Genomic DNA, 19,231 nt, shown 5'->3' on the forward strand with positions numbered 1-19,231 from the left:
GGCCCTAAGAGAAACCCCGATCCAGCCCTGTCATTTTACAGAAGAAACTGAGGCCCAAAGAAAGGAACGACTGGCCGAAGGTGGTGACAGTCCTGATCCCCAAAACTGCTGTCAAGAGGCAGAGAGGGGAGGGGTCAACTGCAGACACCCCACAGGGCAGATCCACCTGCCCACGGCCCCTTTCCTGACAGCGTGTTTTTCTTATTTTGCTTACAGATCGAGAGGACGGGCCTGCGATGTCTCTGCCCCATGGCCGTTTTCATGGCTGCTTAAAATGGTCTATGGTCTGTCTTTGTAAGTAAAATAACAAAAACCATGGGCCTCCTGGGAGGTCCTCACCAGCACACTCTGCCCTGGGAAGGCTGTAGCAATGACCCCACTGCCTACGCAACCCACTGCTGCATCTGCCGTGTCAGTGAGACCTGCCTCCCATAGGGAGAGGGGTCCAAGTAGGGTAGGCCCAGGAGAGCAGTCGAGGTCCCTGAGTCCCAGATCCATATTCATACCCTAGCCTTGCTGCTCACAGGCTGTGTGACCTTAGGCAGGTGGATACCCTCTCTGTGCTCCTTCTTCCCAATCCGCAAAACAGGGCAAATATGGCACATCTTAGAACTGAAAGTAGAATGTCAATGCAAGTCTGTAGTTGGCACCTCAAGGACAGATCCCATCCTAGGTCGAGTCCCAGCTCTTCCGCTTCCCAGTGGGATGACTTTGGGCATGTACCACCACCTGTACCTCAGTTTCCCCACCTGGAAGTCATCAGGGCACCTGGTGCCAGGGCAATTACAAAGGGCCATGAGATGCTGCTGGTCGAGTCAGTGCAAGGCCTAGCGCGTACTGGGTGCTCAGCAGACATTGGTCACTAGCGGGCATTTCCATCACAGTGCTTGGGCTGCAGCTGATGCTCATAATGGAAAGTTCTTATGGGGCGATGCTCAGAGTATTTGTCAGCCAGTGACAGGACAAGTCCCCACTACAAGCCAGTTGTGCTGTACGGTTCAGGCGTGGCCACCATGTAGCTCCCGGCTCCAAGAAGAGATGATATAACAATTGTGCATTATTTATGCCCTGTGATGCTATGGTCCTCCTTGCCATTCTGTGACTCTTGGCCTCGCTCTTGGGTCCAGCTTGTCTATTAAGATGCAGCGCTATCAGGACTATGTGATTCTCAGCCCCTGAGCCACCCCTGTGGCAGGAAGAGGGGCTAGCATGGGCGAGGGGCGGGGAGAGGGGGGTTGATGTTTGTTGCTTCCTCATCGAAGCCTGACCCCCACCCAGGCCTAGGACTGGGGGAGCTGCGGGGGTGCCAGTGTGTGCCCCCAAACCTCAGCCGGGGACACGTGTGTGGTCTAACTTAGTAACACACCTGTTGTGGAATGAAAGCACTTGTGGCTGGGGGTTATTTTCGGCGTCTCTTTAGCAAGCTGCTGAGACTGCCCAGCAGCCTGCGGGAGGGAGCACAGGCCAGCGAGGGCAAGCGAGCCTCCGGGAGGACCCAGGCGCCGAGGGCAGGCTGGTAAGGGAGCTGCAGGGAGGCCATGCCCAGGCCAGGCCAGGGGCCGGCGGGTGGGGGCCCAGGCAGCGTGGACAGCTGCACGTCTTAGAAGCCTCTGGAAGGTACAGACCTCAGGTGATAGCATAGCTCTACCCTGAGGAGTGAGCCCCCACTGCGGTGAGGTCTCCCGTGGCCTCAGGCCATCTATTGGCCTGGCTAGAGTGACCGCCAGTGTCTGTCATCAGTCTTGACCAGGGGGTGTGTGTGTCACTGTCCACTATGGAGTTGGCTTAAGCTCGCTGGTGAGACAGAAAATTAGCACAGCTGGGTTCTTCTGGTCTCTCTAAGGGTCCTCTGTACAGAACTTTAGACAAGGCGGGGCACAGAGCCTCTTCCTGTCCTGCGTTTGGCGTTCACTCTCCATCCCAGAGGGAGAAGGAAGGCCCAAATCAGGCACACCTCTCTGGTGGGATTATTTCAGAGCCAGCGTGTCACTTCCGGGGCCCAGAAGGGGAAACAGTTTTCCACTTGCGTCGCGTCTCCATCTCCGGGGGAGGGAAGGCGGTGCTGGGAAGGACGCGGGCCCCAGGAGCAGGGTGTCAGGCTCCGCTCCTGCTCCTGTCCCTTCTCCGGAGGGAGGCAGCACATCTGTTTTTGTGTCAACCCTGGCCTTCAATCAGTGGTTTCCAAACTTCTGGCTAAGTGGGGGCCAATTATCAAGGAGTGATCATCCACATGTAAAAGCAATCAGGGTCAAACATTTCTGGCTCCTCCCAGTGGTGGGAGGACAACCTGAATTTTACAAGCCGGGGGAGCCTGGAGCAGAGGGACCAGGCGCCTGTGGAGTGGAGAAGCCCTACCTCTGGTTTGGACCCAGGGCCATTTGTAGATGAAGAAACTGAGGCCAGGCCCCGAGTCTCACACACGGCCTGTCTGGGTTAGTTCAGGCAGGTGCAGGGCCTCAGGCAGGAGGCTCACTCTCAACTCCCATGCAAAGGGTGCTTATATGTGTAGGATGAGGGAACAGGCAGGTGAGCATGTGAGGGGCTGAGTGTGTGAACATGAGCAAGCCATCTGGTGCCTGTGCAGTGGCCAAGGACACGAGATGTGAGTGTCTCCTAGATTTAGCAGTTGAGCTTTAGGCCTCCCAGAAGTGTCCCGCCCTCCCCCATACCCCCTTCTGGAGCCCCCTCCACCATCATCAATGGCCCTGGGAGCCTGTGACCTCTGACCTCTCTGTAGACCCTGATAGTCACTGCTCAGGTTTCTGAGACCAGGGGACCAGGATGCAGATGGCTAGTTATGGAGGGCTCCCCCAGCCTCCAGTGTGAAGTCTCTGTCGCCTGGGGCTGAGGGAGGAGGTCCTTCCCTGAGACCACTTCACAGCACCCCTGGCATCTGCTAGCCCTGGGATGCTATTCCTGGGGCCCCTGCCGTGGGTTCATCACAGGTCCCTTAGGTCATTTGCTTGTCCCTCACACACAGCCTGGGGCCCATGTGCACACATATCCGTGTGTGTATAGCAGCCCCAAACAGCAACTGGCCCAGTGCCTCCTCTCCAGGATTCAGCCCCACTTCTCCTGGCAATCCAGGTCCCTCTGCCTCACCCCAGCCCCGTCAGTCCGGGCATTGGGGCCTGTGTTTGGGCAATGGTCCCTGTGTGGGAGTGTACCCCTCTCAGGGCTGTCATGGTGGAGGTGGGGTCATCAGTCTCTCAGGTGAATAAGCGACCTCTCCCAAGAAGAGGAGAAGTGGGCTGGCAGATCCCTAATAGTAGAGAAGCCCCTCTGCCTGTTCACAGTGGACACCAAGCAGCCTGGCTGGCAGGCGGGCATCTGCCAAGCCACATGGGGGCTGTGGCATACCCCTGGAATGTGGAGGGTCTGACCGTGAAGACTCCACTCACTGAGGCCCTGGGTCAAGCACACACCTTTCCAGGCCCTGGTCTGTGCATCTGTTATGGGTGTTGGTCCCCTCGTGGTATTCCTGCTGCTGTAGCGGGGGGCCTGCAACTCTCTGCTGTGCTCCTCACGCCCCCTCCCCCCCCCAACAGTGATGAACGGCAGCAGCCACTCACCAACAGCCATCAATGGCACCCCATCCACACCCAACGGCTTTAGCAATGGCCCGGCCACCTCGTCCACGGCCTCACTGTCCACGCAGCACCTGCCCCCAGCCTGTGGGGCGCGGCAGCTCAGCAAACTCAAGCGGTTCCTCACCACCCTGCAGCAGTTCGGCAGTGACATCTCCCCAGAGATCGGAGAACGTGTGCGCACGCTGGTGCTGGGCCTCGTGGTGAGTCTGGGTAACGTGGCCAAAGACACCATGTGTCTATTGAGGGAAGATGCAGAGACACTGGGCCATGCCCAGCCCTCAGGCCTCCTGCTCTCCCCAGGCTGGGTGGATGGGGCTTGGGCTAACATGAGGTGGTTTTCTCCCCACAGAACTCCACACTGACCATTGAGGAGTTTCATTCCAAGCTCCAGGAGGCCACCAACTTCCCACTGCGGCCATTCGTCATCCCCTTCTTGAAGGTAATGGCAGACTCTGCTCCCTCATGCCCCTAGTTCATTCTCTGCCAGTTCTGACCAGGCATCGTAGTCAGCCCAACCGGGACCCCGGGGGAATAGCTCTGACCAGTCGGGACCGATTCCTACTAGTTAAGGCTACAAACTAGTTGCCAGACTGGATTCGTCAGCCAACAAACCCAGTGCTCTAAGACAGAGCTCTCAAATCAGGCTTGTTATTATTACCTGAAGGCACTCATCCACTGGACAGCTGGATTTTAAGCACCTGCTATGTGCCAGGTACTGTGCAAGGCTTGGGGACATAGCCATGAGCAAAGTAGGCACAGACCCTCCTAAAGCCAATGGCCTGGCTGGGAGGGGAGACAGCCAACCAGCAGTGACTACAAACTCTGTGATATGTGCCCATCTACAAAAAGGGGGCAAATGATGAGGGCTGAGGAAGGGAGGGAGGGAGCCGGGTGGATACACAAAGCCTTCCTTCCAGGCATGTGCAAAGGCCCTGAAGCAAGGTGTGCCTGCTGTGTCTGAGGGACTGGGGGACGGGGCGGGGCGCCGTGTGGCTGGGACAGAGTGAGGGGAAGAAGGACAGCGGGCAGATGGAGGCACAGATGGGTGGACAGACTGACGGTGGGTGGTTGTGTGGGTGGAAAGGTAACTAGATGAATGGCTGTCAGATGAAAAGGATGTCTTGTGGTCAAATACAGAAGATAAACAATAGACCAGGAACTCTCAGCGGGAATAGCTGGTGTTGGGTGGCAGCAGCACTGGGGGCTTGTGAGCAATGAAGGTTCCTGGGCTTGGCCCAGACCCATGGAATCAGAAACTGCATTTTAACAAGAGTGAGCACAGATCCAGTCCATGTTAGACCAGAGTCTTCACCGCGGTACTTATCAGGGTCTCTACTCTCCAAAATGAGGTCATACACCTCCCAGAGGGACAAAGATAAAAGGCTTCCCAGAAGCATTTGACTCCATGACCCTCGCTGCTGTGCGCTGCCTGAGGTCAGGGTTTGGGGGGCTCACTTGGGAGATGCCCACACTGAGTGCCTCTGGCTTCCCCCTGGGGCTCTCATTTCCTGTGCCTGAGAGATGTTTCCAGTGTGGGCCCTGCTCACCACCTGGCCAGGCCCTGGAGAGGGGCGGGGGCGAGGAGGGGCTGCCTTCCAGAGAGTCTTGAGGACAGACTAGACCAGATGCTCCTAGGTTTGAGCCCTGCCCCTGCCTCTGAGCCTCCTATTGGCCTGGGCCAGGCTGGTTCACCCCTCTGTGCTCTGTTTCTGCAACTGTAAAGTGGGAATCATTTGCAGGCTATTGGGAAGATTGCATGAAGTGATGCACGTGAAGAATTGGGCCATGCTAGATTCATATTGGCTATCATCTGGGGATTTAAAAAATGTTCCACAGATGACGCATGCTTTACTAAGCTCTTTTGAAGCTGCCCTTGCTGACCCCCAGCAGCCCTGGGTGGGGAACGGGACAGCACAGGCACCTTTCCTAATTTATAGGCAGGGAAACTGAAGCCTTGAGGTCCACCCTGCTGGTGGAAAGAAGGAGCTGAGGCCGGAACCTAAATCTGTCAGACTCCAAGCCCCTCCCCGACCTTCTCAGGTCATGCCCCAGATCAGCACCTTGTTCCCTGCAGTCCCTCACCAAGGAGACCCCATGTTGTCATGTCCCCACATCTGCTCCCTCCCTCCTTCCTGCCCTTCTGCCCACGCCCCACTGTGCTCACACTCCTGAGCTGGCGACAAAGAGGCTGCTGGCATGGAGCAGGGTTTGGGCCCATCTGGCAGTCATTTGCAATTCATTAGGAGCCCTTCCCTTCTCTCTTCTCCTTTCAACTTACTGCTGACTCCACCGCTCCCCATCTTTGGGGACACAGTGCGCCTGCTTATTCTGTCGGATCAAATATTTACAGCAGATGTCCCGCCCGCTGGAGTCAGCTGCCCTTGTTTATCTGAGGAGCAGGGGCAGGGCTAACATCCGAGTTTGCTGCTTGCCTCAGCCAGGCCTGCGGCCCCCTGCCCGCTACACCTCCCACCTCAGCATCCTCCCAGATACCCCAGTGAAGCTCCAGACAGGACACACCTGGCCCAGCACTGCCTGTTGAGATACTTCTCTGCCTCGGTTTCCCCTCTTCCCATAGTGGCTCTAAAGTGCTATTAGGGCTTTCATGCCCGGCTTGCTCTCCTGATAGGGTGAGGGGCCTGCCTGCGATGACTGAGATCTGGGATCCCACCCAGGGCCCTGGGCCCAATGGAACTGTCAAGGACACAGAGTCCATTCCTCTCACTGACATGGAGCTCCTGGGGTGCAGCCAGTTCTGTTTCCAGAGCTAGTTGACAAGGCTTGGGCCTGGCCCCATGGTCCTTCCTGAGGAAGGGCCCCCATCCACCTTGTCACAGAAGCCCTAGTCACTTTAAAACACAGAGTGCTGTGGGGTAACCCGGCAGAAGGCCCCCTGCCTGGCCCACTGGGCCACCTTGATTCCTCTTCCGTGACCTTCACTGACACGGTAGTGACGCTTCCTAAGGACTCACAGTGCACCAAGCCCACTGCGTGGGCAGCAGAAATGCACCCTCACAGTGGCCCTTGGAGCTGTCATACTGCAGAGAGGCAGGGGCTGTGGCTGAGAGTGAGTCTCGAGCTGGCTGCCTGGCCCAAACCCCAGCTCCAACAAGTGGGCTTCTGAAAAACTCCAGCCACTGGGAATGTAACAACCCACCTCACAGGGGTGGGAGTAGATAAGTTAATTCATATGAAGCTCACAGGAGCCCATTACACCCAGGATTGTAGAAGCGGGTGCTTTTCACAGCTCCAGCTGCAGATGAGGCAGAAGTCAGAGGAGTTAAGTGACTTGCCCAAGATCACACTGCAGAGCAGGGTGGGCTGGCCACAGGGCCCACAGTCATGAAGGCTGTGTGGGCATTAGATGAGGCGTTTGGTGAAGCAGCAGAAACATCATAAACCCTCATTACGTGGGAGACATCAGTTCAACCAACACCATTATTGTGGTGGTTTTTGTGAACGTTGATTTCCCTCTGGCCAGAGTTCCCATCTGTGAAGAGGGTAGTTCCGGGCTTTTCTGAAATATTAGAACCTTTGTTCAGATGGCGGAGCTGGGATCCAGAGAGCTTTTGAGACCAGTTTATTCTGTCCAGCATCGAAGTGGCAAGGCCTCCTTGGCAACATGGGCCTTTGGGGACCCAATGGAGACTGCTGCCCCGGGGGAATTTACCAGACATGGCACCCCATGGTCTTCACCCATTTTTTCTGGTCTGGGGTCTGTGTTACCCAGCCCCACTCCCCCTAGCCAAGAACCCTGGGTCCTTTGCACCCTCTCCTGAGCCCAACGCTGTGCATGGCTGAGTGGCGGGGCTTTCCAGAAGCTGAGAGAGGCTGCCCCGCCCGGCCAGCCTCCACCCATGGTCCCGGCTCCCAGCTGGCCCCAGCCAGCCAGGAATCCAGATGTTTCTACCACACTAACAGCGACCAGACCAGCCGGTGCCCGTGCAGTCTCCACCCTGCTGGGCCTGCCAAGGGGAGGCAGTGCGGGAGAGGAGGGGCCCAGGGCCAGTGAGGGAGAGAAGGATGTTTGGCGTCTTCAGACCTCCCGGGACCTCCTTTCCCAGCTCATGCTCCTAACGTGTTCGACAGATGGCGGGCTGGCCCCAGTTCAGCTATCCAAATAGAAAAACAGGCCTGGCAGCCGGCACTGCTGAACAAAACTGCATCGGCTGCTTGATCGGGTCCGGGTGGATGTGCTAATGGGTTCTGGGGAGACAGAGGCGGGAGAGGGCTATGTGGCAGCTTTGAAACACCATGAGAAAGCTGGAGAATTGTATTTATTTACAAATACTTGGAACTCTGGTTCTCCCAAGCGACCTGCCACTGGGCCCCTACCCAGCCTGCCCCTCCCCCGACAGCAGCTCTGGGAAGACTCTTCAGAAGGCACGTGAGAAGCCCACTTGCCACCCAGCAGTGCATTCTGGGAGGCCCTGGAGCCGGGGCAAGGGCACAGACAGGAGGGCACAGCAGTTACACACGGTTGTTACAGGCGAGGTCTGCATTTGAATCCTGTGCCCCAGCCCCTCCCGCACATATCATTCCACCCGCTGGGCCCTAGTGTCTTTATTCATAAATATAGAACCAAGTCGCAACATCCATCCCCGATGGTTTGAAGGACCGTGGGCAATAAAAACAGACGGTGACATGCATGACTGCTCAGAGCGGTGCAGGCACGCTAATGTGCGTAGTCCAAACTCCAAGCTCCATTCAAGGCCAGGTTGGGAACTCCCAAAAAGTGGGAGGGCAGGGGGCTCCTAGCAGCACACCTGGAGATCTGGAGCAGACATGTGGGAGTCCTGTTCCATCTCCTCCATCTACGGTTAGCTGTGTGCGGGCTGACCGCTTCCTCTCTCAGACCCTCAGTTTCCTCCTCCACACAGTGGGTGATCTGGCGCCTGCTTCCATGGAGTGCAGTCAAGGAATCCTCGTCATGATCCCTTCCTTGCCTTCTCCAGATGCCATCGTGGGAGGGAGTTTGGTGAAGTGGAAAAGCTTCAGCCTGGCAGACAAGGATCTTGTCTCAGGTCCCACTGGACCCCCAAATCACTGTGTGCCCTAGGGGGCACAGTCCTGCCTACTTTTCCTTCCCGCCCTAATTCTCAGCTTATAGTAGAGGAACTTGAGATCCAGAGAGGTCATATGACTTGCCCAAAGTCACACGGTGAGGCTGGCCATTGGCCTCCCTGCCTGGCATCGGAGCAGGGCTATGCCCCTTTGTGCCCTGACCTCCATCAGCAGCGAGTACAAGCCCCTCTCGCTCCCTGCCACAGGCAAACCTGCCCTTGCTGCAGCGGGAACTCCTGCACTGTGCCCGCCTGGCCAAGCAGACCCCTGCCCAGTACCTGGCCCAGCATGAGCAGCTTCTGCTAGATGCCAACGCCTCTTCGCCCATTGACTCCTCGGAGCTCCTGCTGGAAGTCAATGAGAACGGCAAGAGGAGGACACCTGACAGGTACCTTGGGGGCTTTCTATGGCTGGGGAGGGGGACAGTGGAGGGACTGAGTCCAGAGCTGCCTCTGGTACCACAGCTCAACTGGAGCCCTAGTTCCAGGACTGAGAGAATGCGGGTCAATACTATGGCCTGCAGCTAGTGAGCGGGCTGGTAAAGTTCAGCCTTGCCTGCAAGGCCACTGCACAAACTGAATCTCCGAGAGGCTGCCCTGTTGTGCTGTGGTGAGGCCTCCTGAGGGCTCAGATGTCCCCCTGGAGTGACAAGGGAAGAAGCAGGAAGAAATCTCTCTGGAGAAATTCCATGGCTATTCTCTTTGTGCTAGATGTAGATCAAAGTGTCCAGGAGCCCAAGGTCCCCAGGCACCTGAGCTGGCCCTCACCGCTGGGTCGCAGAGATGAGAGTTTGTCCTGCTTGCAGGAGAGAGTGTTTTCCTCTCCCTGTTCTCTCGACAGAGGCTCAGGCTTCTTGATCACTGACTGGGCCCCAGAGCTTGCACCACAGGGGTAGGAGTCGAGTCTGGAGCTCCAGTGGACTAGTCTAATCGCTCTCTGTCTCTGTTTCTCTCTCACTCTTCCTCTCCCTGCCCACCACCTCCTTTTCCCTCTCACCCCTCTTGCTCGGACCTCTGTCCATGGCTCCTTGTCTCATGACCACTGGCTCCCTGCTCGGTCTCTGGGCCAGGACCAAAGAGAATGGGTCAGACCGTGACCCGATGCACCCTGACCCCCTCAGCAAACGGCCGTGCACCCTGAGCCCTGCCCAGCGCTACAGCCCCAGCAACGGGCTGCCCCACCCCACACTGCCTCCACACTACCGCCTCGAGGACATGGCCTTGGCCCACCACTCCCGTGACTCCTACCGCCACCCTGACCCCCGGGAGCTGCGGGAGCGCCATCGGCAACTCAGTGAGCAGTGCGCTGGGGGGACTGGGGGGCGGGGGCCAATGTGTCTGCATGTTAGTGGGAGCACTAGTGTGCCTTTGGCGGGGGCGGGGGAAGGGGAGGGGAATCTGAGGGCTACTGTGTATACGTGTCTGTCTGGGAAGAATGCCGAGGAAATGGGTGTAGAGAAAGGATCTGAGTGTGTAGCTGGCCCCAGGGCAGAGAGGGGAGCCCTACCTTGGCTGGGCTGCACCAGGATACATCTGAGGGAGAGCCATCTTTTCAGGACCTTCATGTTGGGGGCAGCTTCAACATCCCTACTCTCAGGGCCCAGGAGGGCCCTACCCTCCCTGGGGGCGGGATTGTGGATGTGCCTGTCTTGGGGCACTGGCTGGACAGAGGCAGGGCCCCACAGGTATGGGGTCTAGGGTCCGTAGAGCCACTCACTTTTGAGGGGCTCTCACCATCTGCGAGGCACACACCCTTCCGTTGCCCACAGCTCCTGCACAGGTGTGTTCATCTCCTTATACAGCCAAGAAAAGGGAGGCTGCCGGGTTCTGCAGCTGGGGCAGAGGAAGGGCAGGAAATTAAGTTCCTGGACCCAATTTCCGCGTGGCGGGGGCTGCTTCCCACATAACACCAAGCAATTCTCGGACACCAGCGTATTGCCCTGCAATTGAACTCAATTCTGACACTATCTACTTGGAGACAGCATCAGGTCCCACAGGTTAAACGTTCAGTCCTACAAGACTGCCCACCCCCCATCCCTTCAGATGCCAGTTGCAAGTCCAGGTTGTTACCTGTGCTTCTCATCAACCGGCTATAAATCAGAGGTTCCCACAATCTCCCCCTTGGGTTCAATTAATTTGCTAGAGTGGCTCACAGAACTCAGAGAAACATTTACTTACTAGATCACCTGTTTATCGTAAAAGGTTATAAATCAGGAATAGCCAGATGAAAGAGATGCATAAGGCAGGGTATGGGAAAAGGGTGGGGAGTGTCCGTGCCCTCTCCCGGTACACCACTCTCCCCAGATCTCCAGTGTTCACGCAGAAGCTCTCCGCACTCCATCCTTTTATGAAGGTTTCATTACCTCGGCATGATTGATTAAATCATTGGCCATTGGCGATTGATTGACTTAACCTCCAGCCCCTCTCCCCAGCCTGGAGGTCGGGGGTAAAACCGAAAGTTCCAACCCTCTACTCACATAATTTGTTCTCTGGGCAACCAGCACCCATCCTGTTCCAAGGTCATCTCATTAATATTAACAAAAGCCACTTTTATCCCTCTCCACACGTAGGAAATTCCAAGGGTTTGGGGAGCTATGAGCCAGGAACCCTAGATAAAGACCATATATGAAAATTATTTTGCTCATCTGAATGACCAAATGTTTATTTCTTGTAAGTCACAATATTGCAGGTGGGGTGCACAGGCTAGCTATTTATGGGTAGGACAGGTGGTCAGGCTCTGGCAGGTAGGATCCTCAAGTCACAGCAGCTGCAGACCCTGCCTTGAAGGCACTCTCACAGGTGTCGCTGGGCACCCTGAGGGAACGCGGACGTCCTCTGAGACTTGCGAGCTCTCACCGAGCCCCGCTGACCACGCGTGCCCATCCCGCTCTCGGGGCAGGATGGATATGAACCCCAAAACACCAAATCAAAACACCAGATCCATTACAAGTCTGGCAACAAGTCTGGGGTGCAGCACTTACATCTTGCATTATGTCCTTTACTCAGTTCTTGAAGGCAGTGGGCCTTGATAGGTTCTGATGTATGTGCGACATGTTAGCATGCCCGTGTCATAGATGAGGAGACTGAGGCCCAGAGAGCATAACTGACACGCCCAAAGTCTTCTAGCCACATCTGCCTGACCACTGGCCCTCCTCTGTGGTGGGGACAAAGAGATGAACAGGACTAGCCCCTACCTCAGGGGCCCTTCAGTGTATTATGGGGGACAGCCTAGAAATGGCCACCCCTGAGACAGCCCAGGGCACCAATGGGGGACCCAGAGGCAGGGTCAGCAGAGGCCTTGTTCCATACAAGGAGGCCTCCTCACCCCAACCCTGAGGAAGCTTCCAGGGCCCGGGCCCAAGCAGCAGGTGACAGCGTCTGGCTCCCTGTGGCTGAATCAGGCAGGTGCTATTCCCACCCGCTTCTGCTAATGCAAAAATAGATGCCAGCTGTTGGGCAGATCTCAGCCACTATTTTGGTTGGGGCGTTGGCGCAGGCCCTGGCTCTGCAGGCAGCAGGGCAGGGCCACAGACAACGGGCCACGGCCACTACCTCCCACCCTTTCTGCAGTTTAGGGAGGCACTTTGGGTTTGGGGTGCTAGAAGACCCTTAGGGCCTGAAAAAGGCCTAAAGAGAGAGACCTCATCCCAAAAGCTTCGATGGACACTGGGTTGCCCAGCACAGGCTGGAGCACCCAAAACAGTAGTGGGGACGGCATTTGGTAGGTCAGAAACTGTAGGAAGAGCCATGGTGAGGACAGACGCTGCTCCACTTGAACGCATTTCGCAGCTCGCGGTGGATTTGTTTCTGACCCCATTGTTTCGGTCTCTGGAGCCATACCAGCCAGGGGCGGAGGGCACGGCTCTGCTCAGGCTGACCTTGGGTGACCTTGGGCGACCTTGGACAAATATGTTCCCTCAAGCAGCCTTGGTTTTCTCATCTGTAATCTGGGAATGACAGCAGGACCTCCTTCGGAGGTCAATGCAGAGATAAAAGGGAGAAAGCACGTGGCACAGAGTCTACTCGTACCTGGGCTCTCCCCAGGTACGAGCCTTCTAGCGTGCCTCCTAGAAGTCTTCTCACAGCCCCGGAGGTAGGCAGGACAGGGAAACTGAGGCCCTGAAAGGCAAGATGAGGGTCCCTGGTCCCATGGAGAATGAGCGTCAGGATTGCTGGCTTTCCCAACCTCCCGACCTCCCAGGAGACCACACGTGGACCAGCTTACTTGAGACCCTGCAGATAAGCTGGAGCCCTTGCTGGGCCAGAGCTCAGGCCAGGGAACACAGTGGAGAATGGGACATGCCAGCCCTGCCCTGTGGACTGACAAACTGTTGAGGGGAAGGGGAACTAAGAACAAACAAGGAAGCGCCTGCAATTACTAAACAACCGGAAATACACAGGGCTTGCCAGGGCCCAGGGCTGATGAGGAGGAGGTGGCCTGTGACCTGGGCTCTGGCGGATACATAGGAGTCCAGTTGGCTGCAAGAAAGTGGTAAAGCTTGTGTTGGAGCCAGGCAGTCACACGGAGGCCCTGAGGGCTTCTGAGCAGTGGTGAGGCCCCAGAAGTGAGGTCTGGTGCAGCCTTGTTTGGCAGCAGGGGGCAGAAAGAATGAGAGCAGCAAGTTTTGGAGGCAGGGAGATGCGGGAAGGGTGGTCAAAACCAGAAGTGAGTCTCTTCTTCCCAAGCCTTGAGCAGAGGCCAGGTATGTTCCTGACTTCCTCAGAGCAGTGGGCAGTGGGCAGAGGGTCAGTGCCTGGGGATGCCTTCTTCACCCTCTCCACCTTACCCAGATGGGTGCAGCCTAGGCAGGCAGGAGCCTAGAGGGCAGGTGTTGGGGCTTGGGGAGGATGGGGTGAGGCCTAGGAGCATGAGATGAGGCCTGAGTGTCCAATCCCCTCCCGCAGCGGTCCACGGGTCACGGCCAGAGGAAGTGATTGACCACAGGCTGACAGAGCGTGAATGGGCCGAGGAGTGGAAGCACCTCAATAATGTGAGTGTCCAGGCCAGGGCCACAGGTGCCATGGCGACTGCAGGGGCTCTGCCCAACCTGTGAGGCTGCAGGGGCAGGGCTCATTTGGGCTTCCCTTTGCTCGGTGCCCACTTGAGGGGGTGGGTAGGGGTCTTGGGAAACATGAGGTGGGGTCTAAGGTAGGCACCCATCTCAGCCTGCCGTCCACTTCCAGTCAGCCCCCCAAAACCTTACCTTTCCTATAGAGAGTCTCCCAGAGGCAGGTCACTTGGTGTGGGGTGGGACCCCTCAAACACCATTTCCAGGGTCATCCTCGCCCCTGCTTCCTCTTCAGGGGGAAGCCCAGGCAGAAGATGTGGTCCCCAGAACGGTGATGACCACATCCACTACATGTGACAGACCACACACGGAGATTTGAAAGGAGGGCCCTGAGCCCCCTGCATTCAAACATGCATCCTCTGAGTGGGGTGCCCCTGATGCTGGGGACTCGGGGAGACCAGTGGGCCATCTTCGGGCCTGCCTCAGCTGTTCAGGGGTCTTCCAGGCAGAGGAGCTGGGTTTTCACATTCCTGCCGGCAGCCCGTTTGGGGGTGCCAATGGCTAGCACTATTGGACGGAGGGCTGGCTGAGGCCCAGAAGCACTCAGGCTACCGACCCCCCACAGCTCCTGAACTGCATCATGGACATGGCTGAGAAGACACGGCGGTCACTGACCGTGCTGCGCCGGTGCCAGGAGGCTGACCGCGAGGAGCTCAACCACTGGGCCCGGCGCTACAGCGACACCGAGGACACCAAGAAGGGCCCTGCACCCCCCGCCGCCCGGCCCCTCAGCAGCTCTGCGGGCGTGGAGGGGTCTCAGCTAGGTGCGTGCTGGGGGGCGGAGCAGGGGGAACAATGTAGGCAGCATCACGGGCAGTGCAGGGGGCCCTGCGGGACTCGTGAAGGGAAGGTATAGAACCAAGGCCAGAACCCATGAAGGCAGGGCCCTTACTCAGACGCTGCGATAAAATACCACCCAAAACCATCTTACTTGAAAAAGAGGTGCCTTTTTTGCTCTGCACAAAGACACCAACTAACCCACTAGGAAGCCCAGACACAGTTCCAGTGGGCCAGGGGCTCAGAGCTGGGAGGCCTCAGTGGTCGGTGCTCATCCCCTGGACGATGACCACGGGAACTGAGAGAGGCTCAGGATGGGCCCAGCTCCCAGTGGAATCCTAGGTCCATTGGCTTCAGGGTATTCACCCTTCCTGATGCTGCCCTGCCTCCACCCCAGCAACTGATACAGGGTTTCCATCCATGGCTACCTTGGGACCCCAACCAAGAACACACTCACTCCATGGGCTGGTCACCCAGCAGGGCGTGGTCCTGTCCTGCGTGTGACACTGGCCCCTGTATTTCAGACGTGCACCGGGAGTTCATGCCTCGGGCCCTCTCCAGCTACATGCCAGAGGAGATCTGGAGGAAAGCTGGTGAGTGGGGACAGTGGGAGAGGGAGCTGGGGCCAGGGCCCAGACACACTTGCCCTCTCTCGTCTACAAGGAGAGTCTGTGTGGTTGGAAGCTCAGCCGGGGCCCTGGCTCAGGGCAAAGCTCACAGGACATCACAGACGGGGCTCCCATAGGGGTCACAGTGCACTTAGTATACAGGGCAGGACGACTGTCACCCAACACCTGCCAGGGAATAACACCATGCTCAGCAGAACAAGCAGGGCCTCAGGCCCAGCATGCGTGTGTGTATGCACAGACATGTACACACATGAGAGAGGCACTTAGAGCTGGAGTCTGTGCGGCCTCCTGGGCATAGCGCAGCAACAGGGGAGTGCCGTGGGGGACATTCATTGCATCCTGGGAGCAGACTTTGGGGAGGAGCTGGGCAGAAGCTGGAGCCTGTGGGCAGCAAGAGAGACAGGTGGGCTCTCATGGTGGTGGCAGTGCAGAGAAGAGGCTGGATCCCCGATATGTTTGGATATGTGGGTGGATTCAGTGTGAAGTGTGAGTTAGAGGGAAACCATCTCAGGATCTTGAGAGAGTGGAGAGTCCCAGGCCAGAGCTGGAGGCCGAGGGGGCCACAGACAGGCAGCAGCTGCTAGAGCAAGGCAGTGGGCAGGCCTGGACAGGAGGACAGAGGTCCTAATTTGCCCTTTGCCTCTGTCTGGCCCATGGCGGGGCCTTATGGGACCCTTGGTGACAGCTATGTGGAGCTTAAGTAGTGACACGGGGGCAGGCAGCTGCAGCTAGCACTGCCAGCAGCTCAGCACACAGTGTGCAAACACTGGGATGGGGAGCTCAAGGACCATCTTGGCCTCTTAAATGGGAGCCTTGCTTAATCCTACCCCAGCCTCCCTCACACCATGCTGCAGGAGCAGCACTGCCAGGTAAACTGAGGCAGGCTTGAACAGCTGTGGGGGTGGTTTAGTGGGGGCTGGGGTCATGTTGTTCCCAATGTCAGAGAGCACAGTGCAATCTGAGCAGACGCCCTGGCCACAGCAAGAACAGTGTTCTGAGTCCTCAGACATAAGCAGGCAGAAGTGGTGAGGGTGGAGGAGATAACAGAGGGCCTTGGGGGGAATAACGATGCAGAGCCCTGGACTGGGCATTTCCTGGACTACTTCTGGATAGGCCCCAGGGAAAGGCAGACTGTCCTTGGGGGAGAACAGTACAGCCGTGGTTCTCAAAGTGGCTGCAAAGACCAGCATCAGCAGCATCGCTTGGAACTCGTTGGGAATGCAGATCCTCAGGCCCTCTCCAGGCCTCCTGAATCAGAATCTGGGGGTGGGCCCGGTCCCCACCCTCCAAGGGTGCCATTGCACACTAGAATTTGAGAACACTGCAGGAGAGTGTGAGCTTGGAAAGTTCCCCTGTGGCCATGCTTGCATATGCATGCAGGGATGCATGTGATCCTTTGTGCACAAGCCCCACCCCCAGGGTTATAGGACGGAGACCCGGGAGACTCACCTAGGCCAGCTCATGTGACCATAGCCGAGTGTCCTTTGCAGAAGAGGCAGTGAATGAGGTGAAGCGGCAGGCGATGTCTGAGCTGCAGAAAGCTGTGTCGGATGCCGAGCGGAAGGCCCACGAGCTCATCAGCACAGAGCGCGCCAAGATGGAACGGGCCCTGGCCGAGGCCAGACGGCAGGCCTCTGAGGATGCTCTCACTGTCGTCAACCAGCAGGAGGACTCCAGTGAGGTAGGTGCCCACCCCCCACCCACCCCACCTCCAGATCCAGAGCCACTCTGCCTCCTCCCAGCTGTGTGACCTCGACGGCCTTGTGAGCTCTTTTGACCCCGCATGGCCTGGTGAGGCGGGTCGCGTGGGCCTCCCATTGTACAGATGTGGAAACTGAGGACTCCAAAGGGGAGGTGGCTTGCCCCAATCACACCCTGGGAGGCGATGGGGCCATTATCCACACCCAGGCTGGCAGATGTCAAAGCCCATGCTTTCTCTAACCTGGAAAGTAAGAGTCAGGAGGAGGATGTGAAGACCCTAGGCGGCATCTAAAGTGCCTCCTCAGCTCCTGGCAGATGCACACACTCAGGGAGGGTATGAAATTATTATGCTGGTGCTTGGACGTGAAGTCCGGAGCACTTCAGTCTGTGGACGTGTGTGGGAGAAGGGTGAGGTGTCAGGCAGTGCTCACTAGCAGTGATGTCTGAGCAGTCCTGGAGTAAGTGAGCCAGCGTGCAGGAATTGGGGAGCAGTGCCATCCCAGGAGGAAGCAGTAGGGACAAAGCGGGGTTGGGGCGGGGCACGCCTGGCAGACTGAGGACTAGGGAAGGCCAGTGTGGCCAAGCAGAGTGAGCTGGGGACAGCAGGAGGCGTTGGGGTCCAAGAGGCTCTAGAGGCCGAATGGGCACCTGAGCCCTTCTCCAGGGTAGGCTCGGGCTTCCCTGTCCCATAGCCTGAGGCCTTCACCGGTGTCCCTGCCCAGCTTCTGCTCATGTGGCCAGCTGGGTTATGCTTGTTTCACAGAAAGATGGCAAAGGCCCAATGGTAGGGGAAGGCTGTGACGGAGGAAGGCCTGCCATGCACGCCATGTTGGAACGTGTCAGTCTTTATTCTTTTGGGGCCCCCACGTTCTGTATTGGAGCCTTGATGAGGCAGGAGGGCTTCCTAGAAAAGAGGAAGGGGCTGTGTCTCCCTGCTCTCGTGAGTTCCCCATGGACCTGTAAGCCCACTGTGAACCTATCTGGGGTGGGCTAGAGTAGTGTGATGTGGTAGTGGGGCCATCTCCCCAGAATTGCCCGGCTAAAGGGCAGTGTCCCCCAAGGGTGACCCACGGCTGTAGCACTTCGGGATGTTCCTGTCTCACCCTGGCTGGGTCTGAGCCGGTTTGTTTAGGGTATGCACTTCCCTATTCTGCAGCGGGGCTGGGTGCTTTGGGGATTTGGGGTGGCCCAGCCCTGGCCCAGCCCGACCATCTCCCCCCCACACCCCAATCTAGAGCTGCTGGAACTGTGGGCGCAAGGCCAGCGAGACGTGCAGCGGCTGTAACGCAGCGCGCTACTGCGGCTCCTTCTGCCAGCACAAGGACTGGGAGAAGCACCACCATGTGTGTGGCCAGAGCCTGCAAGGCCCCACGGCCGTGGTGGCCGACCCAGTGCCTGGACAGCCTGATGCCACTGCCAGCCTGGGCCCCTGCCTGCCCACGGGTGCTACCAGCCCTAGCGAAGCTGGCTCCACTGGGCCCTCTCGACCCGCCTCCCCTGGCCCACTGGATGCCGCGCCCCGCTGACCACTCCCAGACCCACTGCTCAGCTCACGGGCACATGCCCACCGACCCCACCCGGCCCCAGCCGCCCAGATGCTGCGCTCGGCCCTGGGAGCCCAACTATTGGAGTCACTGCTGCTACTGCTTCTCTCCAAAAGAAAACACAGAACCAACAAAAACTGCATTCAACGCAACTTCCTCAGCTACCTGATGATCTCACGCAACAACCTCTTCAGGCATCCTCAGAACCTCCCACCAAGCTTTAGACGACGGAGGGGACACTGGCCGGAGTGCCACCGGCTTGTCCACTGCCCTTCTCTCTCTCTCTCTCTCTCTGTCCCCCCCCCTCCCTCCCTCTCTTCCCCTCTCCTTTCTCTCCCTCTTTTTTCTGTCTTTATGACTTTCACACGCTTTCTCTTTAATGAAAAAAAGTAATCGTTTGATGGCTTATATTTTCAGTGAAGAATTTTGGGGGGTTTTATGGCAAAAAAAAAAAGCTACTCAGAAATGGACAAACTGTGGGGAGGTTTCCCCTTCCTGATTGAAAAGGGAAAAAGAAAACTTATTTTATAGCAGAGATCTGAGTCGCTGTGTCACCGAAATCACCCCAGGGGTATGTGGCTGATTCGGTGAAGACGGTAAGAAAGACTTCAGTTTCTGACCCAAGAAGCATTTTTTGGTTTCAGATTTTTTTCCTTTCATGTCAAACTCTTTGGCTTTAAGTAGAAATCCAAAAAGTTGTTTTTTTTAAAAAAAAGTAAAGGAAGCAAACCTGTAAACTACCTTGCCAGCTAGCCAGCCAAGGACGCCGCACACACCTCTGCTCCAAAGGAAATCCAAAAAGCAAACACAAGAAGTCAAAATCCAAAATTTGTTTGTCACTGCCAAAGTATTTTTTTT

The 19,231-nt window shown here is 57.2% G+C and overlaps 1 protein-coding gene across 3 annotated transcripts in view; it reads left to right on the plus strand.

Annotated features, from left to right (window-relative positions):
* CBFA2T3 (CBFA2/RUNX1 translocation partner 3) overlaps positions 1-18,668 on the plus strand; it is a 21,928-nt gene extending 3,260 nt beyond the window's left edge. Inside the window, exons 2-11 of one of the 3 annotated variants that reach the window (XM_011371875.2) lie at positions 217-294; positions 3,549-3,790; positions 3,940-4,029; positions 8,861-9,042; positions 9,775-9,947; positions 13,559-13,644; positions 14,288-14,486; positions 15,024-15,092; positions 16,619-16,809; positions 18,065-18,668. In XM_011371875.2, coding sequence (XP_011370177.1) covers positions 217-294; positions 3,549-3,790; positions 3,940-4,029; positions 8,861-9,042; positions 9,775-9,947; positions 13,559-13,644; positions 14,288-14,486; positions 15,024-15,092; positions 16,619-16,809; positions 18,065-18,355 — 1,601 coding nt within the window. In that variant the 3' untranslated portion in view covers positions 18,356-18,668. Of the gene's footprint in view, positions 1-216; positions 295-3,548; positions 3,791-3,939; positions 4,030-8,860; positions 9,043-9,723; positions 9,948-13,558; positions 13,645-14,287; positions 14,487-15,023; positions 15,093-16,618; positions 16,810-18,064 lie in introns of all 3 variants that reach the window. The other 2 variants (XM_011371874.2, XM_011371876.2) reach the window with 2 other exon arrangements.
* The last annotated feature ends 563 nt before the right edge of the window (positions 18,669-19,231 follow it).

Source organism: Pteropus vampyrus, unplaced genomic scaffold (assembly GCF_000151845.1).
Source record: "Pteropus vampyrus isolate Shadow unplaced genomic scaffold, Pvam_2.0 Scaffold196, whole genome shotgun sequence".
In the NCBI taxonomy this organism is placed as follows: domain Eukaryota; kingdom Metazoa; phylum Chordata; class Mammalia; order Chiroptera; family Pteropodidae; genus Pteropus; species Pteropus vampyrus.